The sequence below is a fragment of the Varroa destructor genome, unplaced genomic scaffold, assembly GCF_002443255.2.
Source record: "Varroa destructor unplaced genomic scaffold, Vdes_3.0 BEIS01000007.1, whole genome shotgun sequence".
In the NCBI taxonomy this organism is placed as follows: domain Eukaryota; kingdom Metazoa; phylum Arthropoda; class Arachnida; order Mesostigmata; family Varroidae; genus Varroa; species Varroa destructor.
In genome coordinates, this window is record NW_019211460.1 from 28,893,440 (window position 1) to 28,909,144 (window position 15,705).

Below are 15,705 nucleotides of genomic sequence, written 5' to 3' on the forward strand. Positions count from 1 at the left end.
CAGTAAGTATAACGATTACTGTCGAAATTATAGCTTTAGAATAGAATATATTTTATGACGACTAAGTATCGAAGCTACAAGTTCGTTTACATATATAGTATAACAGCATCAGTAAATAGCACAATTTCACCTTTGTGGTGCCCGGCCTTGTACTACTTCAAGAATGATGATAATACTTGATTTAAGGACGGCATAAGACTTAACCAATTTCGACTGCTCCTGACATATACGTTTACGTAATTATGTCCCACATATTTACTGTAAAGGATTCGTCTTCTTAATACATATTCTAAATGCAGCGAACACGCATAGAAGATGCATCAAGTAATTCCCATTCGGGATAGAGTGCCCGGCCATTAGCAGAGGCTAGAGAGGTTAAAAGGTTAAAAAAACAGACAACCCGTGTCGGACATCTGGATACTTGTAGTTTAGAATCAATCTTGTTTGTTTATCCATTCGTATTCACTGTATTGGACTGCTTCCAACGTTCTTCTCTTACAGCCTTTTTGCGGACCTTTAAAATATTTTGTTGATATTTGACTCAAATATATTGGCCCTTATAGTATAATCTGAACGCTTGGAAATAGCAAAAGTAATTAACTTAAGTTTCGCCTGTTATTAAACCGCCTGTGAAAAACGGGTAGTGATAAAAGCGAAGTCGTGAACCCACTGAGCTTTTTTATTGCTTTTAGAGAGAGAGGATTTAGGGCTGCATTATTTTCCGAACATGATCTAACTGGAATTGTATATAAAACGTACTGTATATACCATATGACACAACAACACACCGAAGGCGCAATTGGATGACAGGAACGTTCGAGAGTATTTAGCTGATTTATTTATTTGTTCAAAGTATTTCTTTAAAAATGCTTCCAGCAGGTCCGTTGACCTATTGCCTTCACTAAATTACCTCTACACGGGCTCTGCAAATTTCAACACTGGTGTCGTATAAATTTTTATCAACTATACTAATCGAAGGGATGGGAAAAGAAGCATGCGTTTAGCCTAAAAATCAAGCACTTTATTAGCTGATCAACAGCAGCTTACTGTTACCATATTCTAATTTTATCATATTTTTTTTATTAACAATATTTTGAATTAAAAGCTTCTTTTAAAGCACGCCGGCGCGCTTTGCATCATTGCTGGAGCCGAAGGATACATCGGATTGTAGGGACGATTGGACCCGTACAAATAACCGGATTCTTGTGCGTTATCATTTGAGAAGCTCATCAGAGACACATTGTAGGTTGGTGATACCCGCGCCTCGCCGCCAGCTAAAAAAAATTAGAGGCATTAATTAGGTAAGCCAAATGTCGTGTTTTTTTTCATAATATTTTTTCGTTGTTAATGTAAAACATGACGTTTCTTGAAGTCCAGGTCTATATAAAGTTACTCCTTTATGTATGTTTGGACTTCTAATATTTACCTTCGACGGGTATGCTTGGTGGAAAAATGCTATGGTATATGATACGCCAATATGACGAAAGTGGTTTTGGCCACCGTAATTGGATTTATATAGTAAGATGAAAAATGTATAGTACTGCCTATTGGAGCACAGGTCTTTAAGAAACTTAAGCGCGCCTGTTATATTCTAAGCGTTAATTTTAATTCCCTGGTAAATAACATGTATATAGAACTGTGGTCCGTGTATTTTATAAAGCCGAAAATTCTGAATTTCAATATGTCCTATATATTATATATATACATATACACATATATCAAATGTTTATACGTACCTATATTCATGTGTTTTGAACGTATACGTTTTTTAGCTGTTTTTTTTTTTACCTGCAATAGTTGTGTCGACAGGACGGACGGCTACATCGACATCCGTGGGATTTTGCGAATCCTGATCTTTTTTTTCACTCCCCTGTTGATCTCCGGTTGATTGTTGAACGATTCCATAGTTGTTTCCCTGGGACCCATCCTGAGACCTTGAATGACCTTCACCAGGCCGTTTTTCCTTTCCCGCGAAACTTCTGGCTGAGTGAGACGGTTTTTGTGAGCACGTGTGTGCCTTCTGCTTCGGTGAACGACAATATGAAACACATAAGAACTCTTGTAATCCTACTTCCATGGTTATAAGACCACTACAACGCACTTTTAGTATATACGCTGCATGTCGCCACATCAGTTTGAATTAGTTTACCAAATACCCATAAAATCGACAAGTTGGTTCTAGCTTAAGCTAGGGTAAAACTGATTTATGGACTCTCTGTAAAAGGACACTCATACAATCTAATTCTAGCGGATTGTTCACGGATTGTCTCACTGGAGTCTAGGCTTCAATGTTAAGGTTTAGCGAACCACAAACGACCCTAATTATATTTCATAATTATAAAAGAGCATTCAGTTTATCATTATTTGGTAGGAAAATGTTCTAACGAAGGCGTTTAACAATAACCACAGGGAGCAAACTGATTCCCGGTTGCTTACAGCTTCTAAAAATTTCTGGTTTTCTCCCTGAGCTGCCCCTGTCCAGTAAAAAATATAGGTATAGCCTTAGTGGTTTATCCAATTGTTATTGATCATGGCTGATGTAAACTGAATATTTAGAGTCGTACGTTCGGCCTTCCATTAGAGGTCTAGCTCACAGTACAAGGCATAGTGTGTTTGTGGCGCGATTCGAGCCTAGACATCGCGTGTCCTTAAGGTTGGCAAGCAAACACGTTACAAGGAAAGCTTTCCGTTTATTATTGAAATATTTATATGCATATGGTCTATAGATGCGCTTAATAATTAGTAACACGATTCTATAATACTTCGTGACGCTGTTAGGCAAATGACGCTCTAAGAATATTGTATCTGAATTCAGTTAGGACAAGCTGCACATTTGTGAACTAAGTGAAGGAAAAATTTTGCTTTTGATCTCTATTCAGTTATACAAACTGAAATGGACACAATTAGAGATCTTACGTCTAGAATGTATGCGATTCTGGCATATCAGGGTAGTTTGGGAGCATCTATGTGCTGTGAGCACGGATGTTTGTGCGGAGGAAATAAAGCAACACATTTATATATTAAATATTATTAAAAACGTACTTTATTCAAAGGTTCCTTGCTGTACTTTTTTTGTAAGAGCCCTTCCTCGACATCCGAATTATCGTCTGACTCCAAATCCGAGCTCAGGGTTTCGCAGTCATTTCGATAGTGTCCTGATATCCTGATTTTGGTATGCGGTTGGTACCGAAAAACACAAACATTTCAATGGCGTTTGTAGAGCACATTTTTTCTGCGCTTTTTGTTGGGATGTATACTATTTAAAGTTATATATAGACAAAAAAAAGTGTACATTTTTTTTTATAGCTTTTGGGTTGTGTTTTTCATACTTACCTCATAATTAATTGGTCGACTCCTAAAAAAAGTATCCAGAATATTGTTAACGTGCCAATAGCTGCCAAAACTATAATCCACCACGGGATTCCAGTCAGTTCGAGTCGAAATTGGCTCCATATTTTATCTGAAACAGTTGTTAGGTCAAAACGGAAAAAAATACGCGACGGTTGTCGTGCGCCAGCATTTTCAAGTAAGAAAATATCGAGAAAAAACGTTTTATTGATAAGACAATTTATTTCTCAAGGATACGCTAGCTCTATTAAAGAAATAGTAAGACTAATGCCAGATCCCGCAGTTGAGCTCTAGTAGATAACTAGGATCATCTTCGAAACGGCACAGCCATGTTCCGATGTTATGAAAGCTAGTTCGAGCTCTCATTTTAAAATGAAAATGTCACTAATTGAAATCGCATTGAAAAAATGAGTCTTAAAAAAGCTGTGCACAATTCTGACAAAGCAGACTCAATTACACGTGTTGCTAAATCGAGAAAAAAAAGTGGCTGGTCTTCTCATGCTCTACAAAATGACTCAAATTGCGCTTGGCAGATGCTAAGAATACCCCCCTTATGAATCTAATATATATCTTCTAAAATATTTCAAAGTATAAGTTTAACTGTTTTATTCGAACTAAGCCACTACGACTTGTCTGTCGCCTGATTTTAGGTACATGGCTTTGGCAATAATAAGATCGGGAAGGAGTTTCAAGCCACTCTGCTGCTGAAGGGCACCTATGTGTTAAAAACCGGCTGCCCGAAGGTTCAGGAAAATGGTGCGAACAATGACCAAACACATTTCCAAATAGGACGGTTTAGAACATTAAGGCTTAACTATAGTAATCTGTAGCAGAGTGCTACAGAGACAGATACGGGGCCCTATATGAACAGTATGTATATGCTGTATTACGTGGCTAAATAATCAAGTTCGTACCTAGTTAATATGGAGCTGGTATTTCGAGGAAGGAATTGCCCAGTCTAATCCAACTAATACAAAACATGTAGCGTTACGCTAATATGCTCCTTCAGTACATGTGTGGTAGTTGTAAGTAACGGAAACTCTGCAAAAAGGAATAGCTATTAACATCTTGCTAGACTTTTACACTCATTGCCGCAAACTTTTTTTGAGTTCTTTGTCGGGAACACCTCCTCCAACAGTAACATTCTTATTAATTTAGATTTAAAGAAGCCACTAGCGCCAGTTTGATTAACTGCATTGTATGAAGGGAGTTGCATAGACGTTCTGTTTCTTCGATGTAAACCTTTAGCAGCTTAGGCCGAATCACTGTTGCGCAATCGCTGACTCGTACATTAGAGTTAATATTGGCCCTGACAGATCTTTAATGAGAGCGAATCAACCTAACGAACAGTATCGTTTTGCATCCAGTGACGCTTTGTCAAGCCTACAGGTCGCTTAGCACTTGAAGCTACGTCATCTTTTTCATGTTTGAAATAGTGAGAAATTGGCCACGCAGCGTGCCATATTCAATATCTATAATAAGCTATGGAATTCAATCCCACAACTTGTTACACTTCTGCCAGTGTCTCTGTTCTGTTTCGCACACCCTTTGTTACAAGCGACCGAACAAAAAATTTCTATTTCGCCTAATAACCCACCAAAATACACCAGCGAGTTTTGCAGAATCACAAACACGAGAAACGTCAACACGAAAAACACGAGCTTGATGATGTGTGCGTGCAGTGTTGATGGTGCCGCTGAGCTGCGTGCTGCCCTTGATCGCGATGGCATGGCTGAAACAGCATAGGCCTATCGCCAGGCCTCCATACACCGACTAGCCAGCGGCACTAATTGACGCTCGCAATCTTAGCGGCGACCTGCTCCGACCAGTGGTAGTCGAAAGTGGGGCCTCTTCCTCAAGCCTCCTTTTGGAACCGTAATGTCTTTTTAAGGCAATGTCAATCGGGTAAAAAGTCAATTATTGCTCATCCCACGGCCACATTTATCCCTACTGGTTTAGCTGAGGGTAACAAATGCACTGATTTCGGCTACATTCTATAAAAGAGGTAGCAGTACGCGCTTGCAAGTACTTGTCGTTAGCTTGAGATTCATGCTGCACAGTCAGCCAATTGTAGCTAGCATCGACGAGTCGATAGCCTGTGGTAGGCTCGAGGAATACAACTCACGTTCGTTGGTAATAGTCGTCGTGTTTTAATGATACTACCTCTGCCCTTTTCCTCTCTGTTTCTTTGTGTCTATCAGTGACGTTCCCCATTGTAAATGGCCTGCCGATTCTTTATTACGGTTACCGGATCCAAGTAAGAGAAGCTCCGTGGTGAAGTTGTCGAGTTCAACGCAGGGCCAATTGTTGACGACTGATGCCGGTTTCGCTTAGAGAGAGCAAACCTATCACTTATCCGACACGCTGTCAATCGGTACAAATGATCATTGGACGCGCTACGAATGGGAGCTGTTTATTGTACGAGCATGTCAAGGCGTAAGTATGACCGCATGTATCAAAAGGGCATAGCATCGTAAAAGAATTGCAGGTGTCTAGGTATATATGTCTGTGTTCGATTGTAGGTCGATTAGAAGAGACCTAAGGAAAAAAGCGTCTCAATATGGTTGTGCTAGTCAGAGTGGTCTATGCCTGCTAAAGACAGCCGATCCGCATCACGATCTGAGTGTGGAATCAATACGCTTTCTGGCTGTATGCCCCGCTATCGGTGTATTGACGTATAACAGTTTCTTAAGAAAAGCATATGATTTTTTGACAAATTAAATGAAAACGGGTGAGATGAAAGTGGCTCAGGAGTGGTCTTTCGGTCAGTCAGGCACAACAGTGTCGACTTCACAAGTCACCCCTGTCATAGCCTGTGCAGCCTTTGTAGAATTACCGCTTGAAACATTGAAGATCACATGCATTCCTAAAGTAAAAATTAATTAACTGCTAACAAGGTTGGATATGAACGGATATATTCCACTAATGTTGTGAGTGAAGCGTTCACTCCGGGTATGCATTGCTGTATCCACGTGTACAGTCAATTGCTGTTTTGTATTGTCTCAGCTAGTCAACGTTTGTTTGTATTGTATTTATATAAATATCGCTTATGTACTTACTACGTTGGGCTTCGGCCGTAAAAGGGATTAACTTTAACAGTCTAAAACAGTTAAAGCCTACACTTTGTGTAGGCACAACAAACTTTTGTCCGGTTACAAGGGTTGCTATACAAGGCGCTACAATCTACGTTTGGAGCGGCGTCTATTTGGCTCAACGCTGAAACATCCGCGCCACCGAAGTACGCGTCGACGGCGTAGCTACCTATACATCAAAGATCGTTATTATTACTGGAGAAGCAACGTGTCTTGATAATAGACGTACATCTGTGTATGTGTGTTTATCTACAGTTACTAGACAATCTTTCATCGTGATTGGACTTACTTAAATACTTTGTGTTAAGAATCATAGGAGACCACTCCGTATATGAGATAGCGAGATCATGACGAAAACATGTACATGTCATGCACTATAACTCTAAAGCCCATCTCAATGTAGCAACAGAACTGTATCTGCTCTGTACCCTAAAGAGAAGTAATCCCGCTTGTCAAAATCATTGAGAGGCTGGCTCATTTACGAGCCAATGCGGTGCCTTTTTCTAGACGCAAGAATCGGCTCAAATTAATAGTGCATAACATACATTTGGTGGATTACGTTCAAGCAATTCTCATACCGGCTAGTAAAATTAATTTTAGAGCGTTTTCAGTCTTCAGTCAGAAAATAGTTATTGGCGCCTATTTTTGCGTTCGGCTATTCCATTGACAGGTTTTTATTTGGTTCATTTAAGTAAATGTATTTTTATCAGTCTTGTTTCAAATCTCCGCTATAGCTATTTCAATTAGAATTCGTTATGTAAGAGCTATTTTCCGTTTCGGATATCAATGGAGTCTCAGCGCAGAATTTAGCTGAAAATTCGAGTAGAAATAACGAGAAAATGCTTTTTGTGATAAAGTATGTATTATGAAATAATTCCAACATGTGGGTTACGTTTGACTTGAATACGTCGATAGGATTTGCGTCTTCTAATAAGTTTCTTGAAGTTATTTTTGCTGAGGCAAAATGAAAAGTTGCAAAAACATCCAAGATAACGCAAGAATTTAAAAGATTGAAAATAAAATTGTGTTTTAGGAAACGGTTTTCTGAAGGAAAATCCAATCAAATATGGCCGAATCATGAATGAGTTCGCAAATTAATTGGACGATCTTCTTCGAAAAGTGTTTTCTTGTTAGCAGCGGTGTCTAATCTATAATAATTTATACTCGAAGAGAGAAGAACTCAATTGCAATTGTAAAAAGTTTCGTTATACTTATTGCCATAGTTGTAAGTTGCAATATCGAAATTAGCGGGAAAACATTTGTCAAACATCTTTTCAATCCTTTATATGTTAGTTTCAGTATCGCTATGGTTCACCCACTGATAAGGCTCGAGTGCAGCTCGTCACCCAGTATACTACAGCTGTTGTATTTTCCTTTTTTTTATTGGGGTACATTGAGCCGAGACTAAGAATTTCGAGTTTTCGATCCGACACGACCGTTGCGGAAAGATTGCTTCAGACCACTGGCTCTTAGCACAGAACAAAACGTCTCGAGGCTTGGCTTAAAGCCTAGACTGCGTTCTCGTAGTAAATCTGCTTTTGATAGCTCCCAAAGCTTTTTGCTCGCTAGATAACTATTACAGTGGGAACCCAATAATATTTTTTATTGAAAACAGTGCGTTAAGTGAAAAGCCCAACTCACCTTATCCTCTTTGCTCTACATCAAGTACTGGGATGCGTTTGTTCAAGGTTTTATACGATCAAATATTAAGACTTTTTTTTTTTCAATCATTATGTCTTGAACTGGTTTGAACGGCTCACGACGCTAAATTAGGTCGATTTGCATTAGACACGATCTATTTTGCAGAGAAATGGCCTTAATCCATGCCATATAGACTATCAATAGCCACCCACTGTCAAAGTGGCTACGATAATATGTAAAAACTTATTCTGTAAAATGTTTATGCCCATTTTAATATCAAATTGCCGAAAAGTAGTAACCGTTTTTTGCCGAAATTGGAGTTTTTTTTAATATTTCAAAACAATATTACGAAGCGAAAAATGCACCGCTTGATCGATAACGTGCTGCTATTTTTTTTTCGTAATATCATTATTCCATTTCTAAGTAAAAAATTTCCACAGGTGGTTTTAGCATCTCTCCATTGAAACTAAATTAATAGCATAAACAAGGTTCTGCAGAGGCCGAAACAAACATCATAATATGATGGTGCAAGATCCGGGCTGTACAAATTCCCCATTTAGGTTTTCTTCATTTTTGCCCGGTAGCAGTAAAATTGGAAATTATATCGGATTTTACAGAAATCTCTTTTATCTGCAAGGCGTTCTACCTTGAATCGCGTCTATTAGGTCTCAACTTTTCGACAGCTCGATGTGACTCAGGTTACCTAAGACACTAAGGTCACCTAGCTACAAAAACTCAATATTTTATAAAAAAATTTTAGGACATGTATAAGTCTGTGTGTCACTAAATTACCTTAGTTGTCAGATTCTTCGTTTGTTTATCTTATGTTTTTCTTTGCAACGTTCTTATCGAATTCCTTCATAGGAACTTATACTCAGGCGTTACCTAGTCATTCCGGAGACTGCGAATGTTTTGAAAGTGTACATAAACCCTATATATCTTACCCCTGAGATCCCTTTCGTTTTTGGTCAGAACTGCAAAGCAATTTTATGTTTGAAATGGACCTTCTCTGAAATTGTCAAAATCAAATCAAAGTCTACAGGCAAACAGGGAGATCGACGAAACTTTATATCACATACATCAAATTAAACATTAAAAAAAGTTCTTGACGAAAGTAAGCCAAGAAGGCTTGTTTTTTGTGCAGTCCTTATTCCGGAGATACGTGTCACTTTCGAGAATGACCATCCTTTAAAGTTGGACGGAAGTAACTACTGTCACGCATGAATAGTTAATGATACAATAACAGCGGAGCATTTTGCAGAAAATGCTTTCCCGCAAGAATTAAACGAACGACGATTCCGATAGTAATGGTGCAGTTAAGACATCCTAACGTATTTCTGTGAAATATAAAACGTATTTAACCTAAATTTCTACAATGGTCACTACATTTTCTTGACTGGTATCCATTATTCATAGGTAGTTAACCTTCGTCGTTCTGCAGCGTAATATGGCCGCTTCTTATAGCCCCTGTTATGTCTTTTTTCACTTTGAAGGAATGGCATTTCTGCGCGAGCTCCTTTAAAGCACAACGATGAATCTTTGTCGTCCCTCTGAATTTATGGCTAGTTGGAACTTCTGGTAAATTTCCTCTATTTTTACGCAATCTGGAACGAAATTAATGTCTAACTGGTTCCCATTTCAAGAACGGCTAACACGAGATAGTAGATTAATTTCTTGACAAGTTTCGCAACCCAGAATAGTAAAGCATTAAACCTGTTTGCTGTAGCCCGATTGTCTGTGCCACAGAATAGACAATTGAAAAGCCAAGCTATTTCGCTTGATCTCCGTTAGTGCCTAAATGCTACCGACAACCACAACGGGAAGGCAATATGGATAAAACAATCGTCTTTTGCCGGCGACTGGGTAAGAAATAAACGTTAGCTTTCAAATGTTAACCTCTATAGCCAACTCGTGTTTTTCAGCGTTATGTAAACAATGTCTAGAAGCACCAATTACTTTAACAAATTCATGAGTGTGATGTATGTTCGCCCCTTCCTGTCAGCTTGACGTAGACTGGCTGCCCAGCATAAGTAAGAAACAAAGGAACTTACTCCGATGGTGGTAACAGCTATACATCATTGTTGATTCAGTCTCTTCCGCGTCGCGGACCCCCGATAAGCACTTCCCTGCTTCATCTGAGCTTCTTCCCTTCGACTACGTGAGTAGAAACGCCATCGAGCCGCCTGCCTGCCAGCCAGCCAGCCTGCGCAAGCTAACCGACTAGGCCCGTTTAAACTAATCTTTTCGACCTTATGAATGTTGCGATACGACCTATATGCAAAGCTGATAATCCCCAGTATACCGTACAACAATCGGATATATATTGACCTTTCTTTAGGGGTACGGGCTGCTTACGGAAAACGATTTGTCAACAGAACAACGATGGCGACGTCGTCGGTCCCTTATATCAGGAATTCTGGTATTAATAATATAAGAGCAGTCGGGTTCGCGTCGTTAATCGGAAGGAAGTGGCTAAAATGAGATTTAGCAATGCGTTCCATATTTATGCTGTTTACACCAGATCGAGATGGCATTTTGACGCCACTGCCTTATCTTATATGGTCCACATATGGTATATATAACACGTAACAGCATCCCTATTTACACGATATCCCTGCTGTTCATCACTGGAACGACCGTATCCAGTAAGATCAAAAGGACTAGCACGCTTAGTAGAACTAAGCTGGCGGAAATAAGGTAAGGACACCAGCAGGATACTTGGCTTCCGTTAAATTCATTCTGCCATATATAGGCCTCGTGTCTCGCAATGGATGAAGCTAAGTTATAGCAGATTGAATGGGGTATCTTCCTAGTACATTTAGAAGCTCTGCCGAGAAATGAGCCAGAAAGTAAAGCCTACTATGAACAGAGAGATGCATTTGGGTTAGAAAAGCTTTGATGCCATCAAACATGTTCGCTTTGTCCGGCTATTCATTAAAGATCTTTTGGCATGAAAGCATATCGTCCAAAAGTGCATATTTTGTTTCTCAATCCCCTGATGCCTCCTAGCTGTCTTTGCGGAAAATAATATGGAGATAGTTTCGTTACTTTAAGCACTTGCAAATCAGCAAAATGTCCAATCATAGATAAAGTACGTTTACTCTCAACAATTATAACAGTATACGTACATATTTTAAGATAGTCGCTTCTATTCTGACCTCGTGTAGATTTCTACATTTTGATGCGAGTCGGGTGCTTTAATGTGTGTCATATTAACGAAAAATCAAAAGTCCATCGATTTAGCTTATCCCTTATTTTGTAGTACAACAGTTGCATATAACAAAATGTACCAATGTATCAAAAATGCATGATATGACCTCTCCAGGATAGCCGTCTCTATACGATATTCAATCCTGTCCCATTTTGCACTATGATACCTACATACTATTTTTTTTTTCAATCATGTCAATGACTATGGCTCGTGCAAGTTTTGCCAAGCTGCGTAATTCCAACGCGGAATCACTAACTCTGCATCGGATTTTACAACATAATTACAACGCTAGCCAACCTATAGTGCAGTTGTCCTGGCATGATTTGACTAACCTTGATATGCTTGTCACCAAGATTTCCTACCTAAAACAAGATTCACCATCTGTATACTGATGTCCAATCAACGGTATAGTTCTCATAAGATAGGTTGACATAAAGCATCACACTGTTTTTAGTGGTCCACTTTCTAAACAGGACAAAACTAGGGCAAATCGGTTTCAAGGCTAATGATAAGGGTTTCTCAGTTTCTTGCGGAGCAGAAAGTCATCAAATCGAATAGCATTATCGTTTTTCTGTTTCGAAGACCGTTTCGCGGGTTTGGACTAATTCGAACAGGTAAAGAGAGAACTATCCAACAGCTCAAATTGTTCCAAATGCCAAAGTCAACTGGCCTTTGAAAGACCGTATAATGACGGTATCCTAATCCTTATTTTTAATTTGATAACTTGTTAGGTTTATCGGAATTTTAGCAGGGCAAAGAGGATGACAAGCTCGCTAGTTGTTGTGAGCGACTGAAGAACTTAAGCTTGACAAAATACCGCATGAACTTGAACCTTTTAGCGTCAGGTGGTCAAAAATAAATCATTATACTTATAGATTTATGATAATAACGGTAATTATACTTACCAAAATAATAATTTTAATTAATAATAATGCGATATGTGTCCTTTTTGGCTATAAATAATTGAGTATTCGTTTCCTAAGTACCCTAGTTGCATGTTGTTGATGAATATTGTCCGGTGTAAGCTTATATTCATATTAATTATCATTTACATATAATTAAGCTTAATTTTAACGACCTTACACTAACAATGACATATAACTATCGAAACGTTCGGGATTTAATTTTCTTCTTGCTGCGGTATCTAGGAGTGAACGACTAATTCAGAAACAGGGTGTAGCGGCCACGGGTGAAAGGGCTGCTTTTGAGGTTAGGATTTCGAGGAGACCGGCGCCTTTCTTCAAATTGCAATCTATAGTTGACATCAAATTGGCCGTCCACTAATTTTTCCAATCTGAGACATTTTACATGAAGGGAACCTGACTTTCATCCTTCGAGGCCAATTTAAAACTTTCGTTTTCTATTATGCAGCTGTTCTAAAGCTTTAAGTAGAATCTTCGATATCACTAACAAGGATTCTTTGGTTAGGGAGGTAAAATGGGTTTCTTCCTTGCAGCGAAAATGTGCAATTAGAAACGGTGAGCAACCATATCTTAGTTGATGAACGCATTGTTTGTAATAACTCAACGCGGTTTGATTCAATGGTAAGTACGCGGGTGCGCGTTTGGGTAACGATAGTCCCCAGCAGATCAACAAAGACGGGGACTTCAGAAGGCAGGACCAACTGATGTACAATCAAACGAGCGTACTGAGAAGAATTTCCTCACTGCGCTAAACTGTACTATGTTTCATTGAAAAAGGGTTTTTTTGAAAGACTAAAAAAATACTGAATACCACATTAAATAATAATGCCAAAATCTTACTTTTGCAAGGGACATTTTTTGAAAAGCATGACCCGTGATCTTTCCAAGGCTTACCGTTTACGGGCGAGGACACGCTATCCCTAAAGTCGGTAAGAGATCACCATTGATAGTGGTTATTCTCCATAAGGAGGCGTTAGTGCGGGACCAAAATGGAGGCTATACAGCCACTTTTCAATTTTATTATCAAATAGTAGACATGTGTAAGATATACAAATTCAAAAATGTTGTCGACGTTTATGTATTATGACCGCCATATATTATAGGATGTTGTATGACAGCGGTTTATACCACATCGTTGGGCGTGTGCATCATTGATGGATCATGGCTTAAAAAACGATGGCTTACTTTTCCTCGAAAAGATTTTTATATAAAAGTATCGTTCAGTCTCGTCAAAATCACATGTAGGTCCTTCGCAGGGTTACTTGACAAACCTGCATTCAAGACGGCGATCTGAACCTTCGAGCTTTTCAGAAGTTTCAAAGCGATAAAAGAGGAATGCAAAGTAGGACGAAGGACTAGCACAGGGTTTTATTCGAATTTATGTCCCGTATCACGTATTCTGTGTACACCACTACTAATGGAAAGAAATTAACTATATTGTTTTCAAAATACGTCTAGATTTTTATAAAATATTCTGGCTTTTTTTTTGCGTCAAGGACACTAGTCGGTAACACTGTTCGAATGAAAGCATTTATGGAGTTTTGTCATAAGACCCAAATTTAGTGATATTTAAGATCAAGCAGGACTACCGGTTGAGATATAGTTAGCTGATATTAATACAATAACGCTATTCGTTTAGGAGCCACGTTTTTTGCTCAAGCTAGATTACACCCTGTCATCCAAATTAGCATACATGTCCCAATATTAAGGTAATCATTCATTCAGAGCCTAGGCCGCCGGAAAAGGAATATACTGGAACTAAAGTAAGTGTTTTAAGTTTCTGCATCTCGTATTGCTGTTAAGCATGGCTTGGTAGGGTTAACGCCCAACGCAACGGCAAATTTGCCTCATCGTCCTTTCGTGCCAAGATTAATGAAACTATGCTTACTGCTACTGTGTTTCTTAAACCCATGAATAATCGTGGCTTTGCTACAAAAAAAAAAGTTGCAAAAATAGAAAACAGTTGCGGCCTGCCGTTGTATTAATGACAATTTCGGAGAAAGTGTACTAAAATTACGTTTAAATGTACAATAGACCAGACTTTATCTATACAACGTAACAATAATAATATTGCAAAGTTAGTGGAAACATACTGCCTATAAAAATTAATATTTTCTCGGACTTTTGAAACTTACTAGAACCTTTTTCACTTTCTCAGAACATGTTTGCGCGTGTTTTTCTTTGGGTTGCGTTTCGAAATAATCTAAGCCTGTCGCTACCATTAGCAGAAAACGCAAGTGCTACGCCTTCATCGTCCTAGATACGCCTGGCTGCCCGAGAAGTGGTCGACCAGGCAAGCGAAAGGAGCTTCTCCGCGCAATCTGAAGCGGTATACCACTACGTCACTCTTCCAGCACCGTTCAGCTGCGCAGCCGACGCGCCGGGAAAGTTCTCTACGCAGCTATACACTGGCTGTCCGCTCTTCGTTCCGCAATGGCGGGCCAATTACCCCTTACTCGCTTTGTGCCTGGCCAGCGTCTTTCCTTCCAGATCTTGCCCCTTGCTTCACGCCCACAGCCGCTGTCCTGGAGATGCCATGGAGGACGATGGTCCTCGGTGCAATGCCATATCGCTCAACCGTTCTTTGAAAAAGATTTATTGACGTGAAAGAAGATAAAAAGCCATCGTCTTGTCCGCCGAAAATGCTGGCAGGCATTAAGATGCAAAGGCAAACCCATGAAACTGATGAAACAGGTATAAAGTGACAAGGAAGACGTGAGCATTGGCTCACGTATCTATCTATGTATGTATTTCTGCTGTTTTTTGCCGGTAGTAAACAACTAATGAATTGTTCATGTTTACACATCAATTGTGTTCTAGCTCGAAGGGAATGCGTTTTACTTTGTAAGCTGTGGGAAGGGAACGTTTTTTGTAGAAGCTGGAGCTCTCACTTAGGAGTGGAGAAATCAGTATGGCTGTATTGGTATATAACAAGTGAAAGAAAAATCTACACATCTAATTTCGTCTAGACTACGAATTTGTTCTTTGAAATATAATGCATCTTTGATTAAACACATGATCGAGGTTGCAGCGCCGCAACTACAGCCATTTCGACCGTTTCCGCCGATTTCTATTGTAGTTAAATGACATCGGCAATAGGGCCTGGAAGATAAGTGTATAAATTTCGACCACTAGGTACCAATATAAAGAGTGGCCATTCCACTCACCTTCCTTACATTGATGTGAAATGTATCAGCAATTAGTACCCGTCGTAATTACCGTTTCATTGTTATTGCCTTTCCTCTAAAGGCAGTACTTTAGAAGTGACCCGCTTGGTGATTTCAAGTTCTCGGTTAATTTTAGATTTAGCACGCAGCTGTCGAATGGTACTACCGCGGTACTGAGTCGACTTGTGCTTATACAGGCAAGAAGCATCAAAGCCATAAATGCGCCGCAATGGAGTTGGCATTTTGTCACAATTCACTCGCCCGTTCCGATTTAGCGACCCTCTTATCTATGAACCATGAACTGGTTGTTAAACAGATTGAAG

The 15,705-nt window shown here is 39.3% G+C and overlaps 2 protein-coding genes across 11 annotated transcripts in view; one reads left to right on the plus strand and one right to left on the minus strand.

Moving 5' to 3' along the window:
• Positions 1-999: 999 nt before the first annotated feature.
• Positions 1,000-5,087, minus strand: LOC111253827 (uncharacterized). Of its 3 annotated transcripts, XM_086976131.1 has the most exons (6): positions 4,946-5,087; positions 4,263-4,389; positions 3,334-3,460; positions 3,043-3,163; positions 1,789-2,023; positions 1,000-1,274 (listed from the first exon to the last, which is right to left on the minus strand). In XM_086976131.1, the coding sequence occupies exons 3-6, from the start codon at positions 3,336-3,338 to the stop codon at positions 1,099-1,101; spliced, it is 537 nt and encodes a 178-aa protein (XP_086832257.1). In that variant the 5' UTR covers positions 3,339-3,460; positions 4,263-4,389; positions 4,946-5,087; the 3' UTR covers positions 1,000-1,098. The 3 variants fall into 3 exon arrangements, with proteins under 3 accessions (XP_086832257.1, XP_022669633.1, XP_086832256.1); XM_022813898.2 differs by lacking the exon at positions 4,263-4,389 and having other exon boundaries at positions 1,789-2,020; positions 4,946-5,079; XM_086976130.1 differs by lacking the exon at positions 4,263-4,389 and having other exon boundaries at positions 4,946-5,079.
• The window catches only part of LOC111253828 (uncharacterized), a 62,914-nt gene continuing 48,369 nt past the window's right edge, over positions 1,161-15,705 (plus strand). For 5 of the 8 annotated variants that reach the window (XM_086976139.1, XM_086976141.1, XM_086976138.1 and 2 more), the window contains exons 1-2: positions 5,646-5,784; positions 6,480-14,909. The gene's annotated coding sequence lies outside the window, so the exon portion shown is untranslated. Of the gene's footprint in view, positions 1,302-5,382; positions 5,482-5,549; positions 5,785-6,479; positions 14,910-15,705 lie in introns of those variants that run through there. The other 3 variants (XR_015317971.1, XR_015317973.1, XR_015317972.1) reach the window with 3 other exon arrangements.

What these genes read in the sequence shown, in the direction of transcription:
- LOC111253827 (XM_086976130.1), bottom strand. Translation starts at nt 5,078, where the DNA reads ATGCCATCGCGATCAAGGGCAGCACGCAGCTCAGCGGCACCATCAACA. An exon ending in GCAAGGAACCTTTGAATAAA is followed by an intron (nt 2,024 to 3,042) that starts GTACGTTTTTAA and finishes CGTTCACCGAAG; the next exon opens with CAGAAGGCACACACGTGCTC. An exon ending in TGTCGACACAACTATTGCAG is followed by an intron (nt 1,275 to 1,788) that starts GTAAAAAAAAAA and finishes AATTTTTTTTAG; the next exon opens with CTGGCGGCGAGGCGCGGGTA.